The following is an 8,191-nucleotide window of genomic DNA, read 5'->3' on the forward strand; positions in this document are numbered from 1 at the left end:
TAGAAGTCCACAATCAACTGCCCCTCGAGCCTTATCATCGCATATGGTACAAGTCAATCGCTACGCGACTTCCGTAGACTATCCTGATATGTAAATACCTTGCCTATCAGTCAGAGCCGGCCCTGAGGGTGTGCAAGTGGTGCCACCGTACAGGGCCCACAATTCGAAAGGGCCCCTGATTACGATTTTATTTTACCTGTAGATATAGTATAAGTTTTTAAATTTGCAATGATATTCCAAAGTCTTCTCATATCCCAATTGTCTTCCGCTTCTTATCCATAATCCATGTCCATGAAACTGGGTTCGACTTTACATGGCGCCTTTTTTGTGTGTTTTATTTTAATTTTTTGGGTATTTAATAGCACGGTGTTTATTTAATGTTTTTTTAAAATTTCTTTTGTGTTTTATTTTAATTGTTTTGGTATTTAAAAGAATGAGTTCTGTTTTAATTTTGTTTAATTTAAAGCATGGTGTTTCAAACCCAAAAACATAGGGGATGTAAATAGGTACCTAACCGTCACACTAAGATTTTTTTTTTCCTTACATCATCTCAATTATATGTGATCATAATTAAATGTAAAAGAAAACATAGCAACAAAATGTCAGACCCTCTAAGGGCTTTTCATTGGGTATGTTAAAATAAAGAGTTTTGAACCAAAAAACACATCACCGAATTTTTTTCTTTTACACAGCAAATATATATCTAACCATAGCACAAAATTTTTTCTTTAACTCAATCTATAAATAATCATAAAAATTAAAATGTAAAAGAAAACATATCAACCAAAATTCTATACTTATTAAGGGCCTCTTTGGAGTCTCGCACAGGGCCCCCAAAATCTCAGGGCCGGCCCTGCTATCAGTATCTTAGCATGACAAAATTCTCTGGAGCATATTCTAGGAATCTCAAATGAATATTTTTTTTAGAGTAAAAGACTGTTTACTACCCTCATGTTTGGTGGTTTTCAACATTTAGTACATCAAGTTTTTTTCGTCCCAGAATCATACCTAAAGTGTAAATTTTAGGACAGTCTCATACATCCGTTAGTCAAACTGTTAAGTCTCCCGTTAACTGTGACGTGACGCCCATGTGGACAATGACTGGGCGCCACATGTCACCCACTTGGAAATTAAAAAGAAATTATTTATAAAATAAATAAATATATAAAATAAATAAATATATAAAATTATAAATATATATATATATATATTAATAAATATATATTTTTTTTTCCTTTTAACAAACGGGATGTGAGGAAAAATTAAAACACAAGATGCTCTTAATTACTTAAATTACAGCTCAATCATGCTGATGTGAGTATGACTCGGAGACTTATCTAAAACTACTAAACATATAATGGTCATGACTCATTCTACATATAACAAAACATGGATGGAAAATGTTATGCAATTCAATTGAAAATTAATCTTTTATATATGTATCTGGTCTACTTTTTCCTACTTAGTATTTAGGGTTTTTATCATAAATAGTCCCTGACATTGGTCAAACACATCATTTTGGTCCTTAACATTGAAAATCAATAGAAATGGTCCCTGACATTGATCAAAACCATCACAAATGGTCATTCCGTTAAAAACTTAAGCTTTGTAACTCAATCGTTTCTTAACTAAATTCGACCAATGATATATCAAAATGAAGATATGAACGTGTAGAACAAGATTATACCTATTTGGAAGCCCAATGGTTGCCAGTATGGCCAGAAAATAGCCTCAAATGTGACTGGTCAGCAAAAAAACTGGAAAACTCGCCTGAAATGGGGTAAACTTTAAACATTCATAACTTCTTCAATAATCAACGAAATCGAGTGATTCAAAAACGAAAATCATACTGCTCGACGAGACTAAGAGAATGGTATCTTTTTTTATGGCTAACTCGTCGTAGTTTGGCCGAAAAACAACTCGAAATTGGCTAATTCGAAAATGGTTATCCAAGTTCGAGCCATTTTCCGGTCAAACCACAGTAAATTAGCAGTCAATAAAGGTACCATTCTCTTTGTCTCGTTGAGAAGTATGATTTTCATTTTTGAATCACTCAATTTCGTTGAGTATTGAAGAAGTTATGAATGTTTAAAATTTACCCCATTTCAGGCGAGTTTTCCAGTTTTTTCGCGGACCAGTCACATTTGAGGCTATTTTCCGGCCATCTCCGGCAACCATTGGGCTTCCAAATAGGTATAATCTTGTTCTACACTTTCCTATCTTCATTTTGATATATCATGTGTCTAATTTGGTTAAGAAACGATTGAGTTACAAAGCTTTGAAAATTGCCCAAAAAGTTTTTAACGAAAGGACCATTTGTGATGGTTTTGATCAATGTCAGGGATCATTTCTATTGATTTTCAATGTCAGAGACCAAAATGATGTGTTTGATCAATGTTAGGGACTATTTGTGATAAAAACCCTAGTATTTATTTTGATGATAAATTTACCTACTTAATATTGTCAATAAATTATAATACAAATAAAAATAAGAAGGAAGGGGATGAAATATGTGGGGGCGGGTGGGTAAGAGGTTGACTAGAGTCTACAACGGGAAGTGAAAAACAAATTTCAAAAAACCAAAATATACAAGGGTATTGTGGGAAAACAAAATAAAGAAGCTAGCGTGTAGTCTCCCGAGAAATATGCTATAAAACCTAACGCCCAACGCGGCAGCAATTGCCCTTCAGAGTCTCTGGGTTGCTGCTGCTGCAATAGCTTCCTCCAACCCACGAGCCATGGGCCCCGGGGTCCCAGCAAACTCACCACCCACCTCCCGCGACGCCGCCACAACCACGCCCACCACCCTCCTCGGCAAATACCAACTGGGCCGGCTGTTGGGTCGAGGCAGCTTCGCTAAGGTCTACAAAGCCCAATCCCTCATCGACAACACCGCCGTCGCCATCAAAATCATCGACAAGTCCCAAGCCGACACCGCAATGGAGCCCCGCATCCTTCGAGAAATCTCCGCCATGCGCCGCCTCCAGCAACACCCCAATGTCCTCAAAATCCACGAAGTCCTCGCCACCAAGTCCAAAATCTACCTCGTCGTGGAGCTCGCCACGGGCGGTGAGTTGTTCGCCAAAATCTCGCGTCATGGTAAATTTCCGGAGTCCCTTGCCCGCCGATACTTCCAGCAGCTCGTCTCTGCGTTGCACTTCTGCCACCAAAACGGCGTCGCCCACCGCGACGTGAAGCCCCAGAACCTTCTGCTGGACAAGAACGGCAACTTAAAAGTCTCGGATTTTGGACTCTCCGCTTTACCCGATCAGCTCAAAAACGGGCTGCTCCACACCGCCTGTGGGACCCCCGCGTACACGGCGCCCGAGGTGGTTTACCGGCGCGGCTACGACGGCTCCAAAGCCGACGCGTGGTCGTGCGGCGTCATCCTCTTCGTCCTGCTCGCCGGTCGCCTGCCTTTCGACGACAGCAATTTGATAGCCATGTATAAGAAAGTCCAGAGACGGGAGTACGAGATTCCGGCTTGGATTTCGAAACCGGCGGGTCGGATCATATACCAGCTGCTCGACCCGAACCCAAACACGAGGTTGGGGATCGAGGCGTTGATGGAGAAGCCGTGGTTTAAAAGATCTATTCATATAGGCCTTTTCGAGGAACCGGCAGCGGAGGTAAAGAAATACGACGTCGTTCCCTGCGGGATGAATGCGTTCGATATAATATCGATGTCGTCAGGGTTGGATCTCTCCGGGCTTTTCGAGGCGGGGACACGGAGGGAGAGGCGGTTCACGGCAGAATCGGCGGCGGAGACAGTGGTGGAGAAGGTGCGGGAGGTTGGGGATAAGCTGGGGTACAGGGTGGAGAGAGGGAAGAGCGGTGTGAATGTGGGAGTGGGGAGGGGAGCGATGATGAGGGTGGTAATGGCGGTTGAGGTAATGGAGATTGCACCGAGTTTGGTGGCTGGGGAAGTGAAGATGGTGGAGGGCGGAGGGGTTGAGTCTGAGCGGGAGGTTGGGCTTTGGGAAGGGTTGAGGGCTGGGCTGGAAAACCTTGTCGTTTCGTGGCATAACGCTGCCGTTTGATGTTGGCGGTGTACATTATTTGGACATTAGCTGGGTGTGTTGTGTGGAAATTAAACACTGGGTTGGTTTAACACACGAGGCGAACTATCAGTGTCATATAAGCCCTTGTGCGAAACAGAAACATTAGTAATTGTTTAATTAAGGCGTGGTTAGTGATATATTAGTTTTATTTTATTTTTGTCGAAAGATAAAAAAATTTATTAGTTGGGTTTGATTATTCGTTTCATTGATAGGATGTTGGGTTATGAGTTTAGATGGTGTACATTAGTTCCAATCGAGAAGTTTTCCTCACTCGGGAAATTAAGGGAACACTACCCCAACCTACATGCTCCACTCAGAAAGCTTCAACATACAAGCTTCAACAAAAGAAAATTCAAAGAACTTAGCGAAGAAGGCTTTGGTGTATTTAACACAATACGTTGAAATGAAGGAAAGCTTATTTATTGATATCCCCGATCAGCTACAAATATGTACATATACATGAGTCAAAATAAACACACAAGACGGAGCCTTCACAAAGGTTGCTTAGGAGAAGTCTCAGCAGTCGGTAGAGCCCCAGAAAGAGAAGGCACCGGAGGGGGATCATTTGGAGCCTCAGTACTGGACAGAACCCTAGAAGGAGGAGGCATCAGAGGTTGATCATTCGGAGCTTCATTACGCGGTACAGCCCCAGAAGACGAAGGCAATAAATGCCTTTGGAACAAACCCACAAATCTCTGATGATCAAGTAAAACCTGACCATCAGTTTCCTTCATCTGGTCAAGCTTCCTCTTCATGTTTGTAGCATAGTCATGTGCGAGCCGGTGCAACTGTTTATTCTCATGCTTGAGCCCTCTAATCTCCTGTTTGAGACTCATCACTTCAGCCGCCAAGGATTCAACTTGGCGGGTTCGAGCAAATAGGCGTTGGGCCATATTAGACACAGAACCTGCACACTGAACACTGAGAGCCAACGAATCCTTAACAGCTAACTCATCAGACCGTTTGGAAAGTAGTCTGTTATCTTTGGGAGTGAGAAGGTTCCTGGCCACCACCGCAGCGGTCATATCATTCTTCATCACGGAATCCCCAACGGTAAGAGGACCAGTAGGGGAGACGAAGGATGGGCGCCATATGTTGTCTGGAGAAGGCGGGGCTGCCTCTTCAACAAGGTTCAAGTCAAAACGACGGTCGGAGGGGCCAGACATTTTCAAAGGTGTTGAAGAGAGAAGAGGTCGGACAAATCAAGATCTTAGAAGTGCAAGAATGAAGCTTCTACTAGTGGAGATTCAAGTGTGCTTTGGAACTTAATGTCAGCCTCTATAAAAAATCTGCACTCGACGGAGCTTCGGAAATCGAAGAGGCGCCTGCTCAGAAATCGAAGAGGCGTTTGCTTTCTCAAAAGCTGGGCTGCTTAGAGATCACGAGGGTTGATCTCAGAAATCGAAGAGGCGTTTGCTTTCTCAAAAGTTGGGCTTCTCAAAGACCACGAAGGCCGATCTCAGAAATCGAAGAGGCGCTCGCTTTCTCAAAAGCTGGGCTCCCCAGAGACCACGAGGGCCGATCTCAGAAATCGAAGAGGCACCTACTTTTCCAGCCTTGTCAGCACCCGTCACACGCACATTCAGCTTTGCAGAAATTATGGGCATTCTGTCGAAGACTTCTGGGGAAGTAGAAAACACATGAATCTTACTGTTCAATCACCCACTTCCCACACGCAACAATAGCTCATGGGTACCACAGATAACTTTGCCAAAGTTCTCTGCCAAAGTTGAGCACGTGAAGCTTGCAGCTCCCACTACATCGCTCTGACCAAGAAGGGTAAAAGAATAGCAAAGAAACAGCACTAACAAAGTTTAGACCCATAAATTTTGAAGGTCTAGCTACCATATTATTACCCACAAGGGTAAAGGAACAGTACTATTGCTGGATAATTGGAAAGTCCCTGTGTGTCAACCTCTGTGCTTCGTGGCAAGGTAGACTAGCAAACATGCCCAACCTTTACTCACATTCGAGAAAACACTCCCAATAAGATTGCTTGCTCCAAAATCGAAGAGGCACCGTCCTCCGAATCTCGAGAGCCAGACTCCCAACATGACTACTTTCTTAAAAATCGAAGAGAGGGTAAAGGAACAGTACCATTGCTGGATAATTGGAAAGTCCCTGTGTGTCAACCTCTGTGCTTCGTGGCAAGGTAGACTAGCAAACATGCCCAACCTTTACTCACATTCGAGAAAACACTTCCAACAAGATTGCTTGCTCCAAAATCGAAGAGGCACCGCCCTCCGAATCTCGAGAGCCAGACTCCCAACGTGATTACTTTCTCAAAAATCGAAGAGACACTGCTCCCCGAATCCTCGAGAGCCAGACCCCCAGCATGATTGCTTTCTCAAAAATCGATGAGGCATCATTCTCCGAATCAATCGAAGAGGCGCTCGCTTTCTCAAAAGCTGGACTGCTCAGAGACCACGAGGGCCGATCTCAGAAATCGAAGAGGCACCTACTTTTCTAGCCTTGTCAGCACCTGTCACACGCACACTCAGCTTTGCAGAAATTATGGGCATTCTGTCGAAGACTTCTGGTGAAGTAGAAAGCACATGAATCTTACTGTTCAATCACCCACTTCCCACACGCAACAATAGCTCATGGGTACCACAGATAACTTTGCCAAAGTTCTCTGCCAAAGTTGAGCACGTGAAGCTTGCAGCTCCCACTACATCGCTCTGACCAAGAAAGGTAAAAGAATAGCAAAGAAACAGCACTAACAAAGTTTAGACACATAAATTTTGAAGGTCTAGCTACCATATTATTACCCACAAGGGTAAAGGAACAGTACCACTGCTGGATAATTGGAAAGTCCCTGTGTGTCAACCTCTGTGCTTCGTGGCAAGGTAGACTAGCAAACATGCCCAACCTTTACTCACTTTCGAGAAAACACTCCCAACAAGATTGCTTGCTCCAAAATCGAAGAGGCACCGTCCTCCGAATCTCGAGAGCCAGACTCCCAACATGACTACTTTCTCAAAAGCGAAGAGAGGGTAAAGGAACAGTACCATTGCTGGATAATTGGAAAGTCTCTGTGTGTCAACCTTTGTGCTTCGTGGCAAGGTAAACTAGCAAACATGCCCAACCTTTACTCACATTCGAGACAACACTCCCAACAGGATTGCTTGCTCCAAAATCGAAGAGGCACCGCCCTCCGAATCTCGAGAGCCAGACTCCCAACATGATTACTTCCTCAAAAATCGAAGAGACACTGCTCTACGAATCTCGAGAGCCAGACCCCCAGCATGATTGCTTTCTCAAAAATCGAAAAAGCATCGTTCTCCGAATCTCGAGAGCCAGATACCACAGATCACTTTTTCAAAGTGCTCTGACAGAGTTAAAACATGTGAAACTGGCAGCTCCCACTACCGTGCTATGACCAAGCAGGGTAAAGGAATAGCATTACTACTTGTTGTTAGGGAGACTCCTATATATGTCGACCTCCATCCCCAACGGACAGGCAGACCTGCAAAAATGCTCAACCTTTCATCATATCTGAGGGCACTCCCAACGAAGCCTTTCGAAATATTCAGCTTTCTTTCCCCCCGATAATACCTCTGCAAACAAGCTATACTAGAGCAAGAATATCTCATATCATCAGGGTTAAAAGCAAGAGTATCCCATATCATGCTTTTTCCCTGTCTTTTCCTTTGGCCTTGTTTTTACCTGCAAGACAAGGAGAAAGAGAGCAATCAGTCAGCACTTGGATCAAGCTTCCAGCCAGGAACTGACTGCCTGGAACCCCTTACCTGATTACTTACCTGGCATTGCTCTCGAGTACTCATCTTCAACATCTTATGTTTCCAGGGAAGATTCCGCATCTGCTTGAGGAACAGATAGGGCAAGTGCGAAGGATACAAGGAAGCATGTGGAGACAAGCGTAACAGCACACGTGCCGATACACCCATTACTCTGTCAAAAGCAAAAGTATCCCATATCAGCAGGGTGGAACGTACTCTAGATTTGATGGACTTGTTTTGACCCTCAAATTCTTCAGTCGGCCTTATACTCTGGAGGAAACCAGAAAACCCTCCAGCTCAGTTCAAGAATAAGCCTGTGGAAAGTTACTTCTTCAAAAGCAAAAGTATCTCATATCATCTCTTCTCATTTTTCTTCTCTTTATCCTT

General features: G+C 43.6%; 1 protein-coding gene across 1 annotated transcript; it reads left to right on the forward strand.

Annotated features, from left to right (window-relative positions):
* The first annotated feature begins 2,738 nt into the window (after positions 1 to 2,738).
* On the forward strand, positions 2,739 to 4,040 carry LOC103403966 (CBL-interacting serine/threonine-protein kinase 4-like). Its single transcript, NM_001328734.1, is given in 1 exon segment — positions 2,739 to 4,040. A coding segment is annotated over 1 exon segment (1,302 nt).
* Positions 4,041 to 8,191: the final 4,151 nt, after the last annotated feature.

This window comes from Malus domestica, chromosome 16 (assembly GCF_042453785.1).
Source record: "Malus domestica chromosome 16, GDT2T_hap1".
Classification (NCBI taxonomy): domain Eukaryota; kingdom Viridiplantae; phylum Streptophyta; class Magnoliopsida; order Rosales; family Rosaceae; genus Malus; species Malus domestica.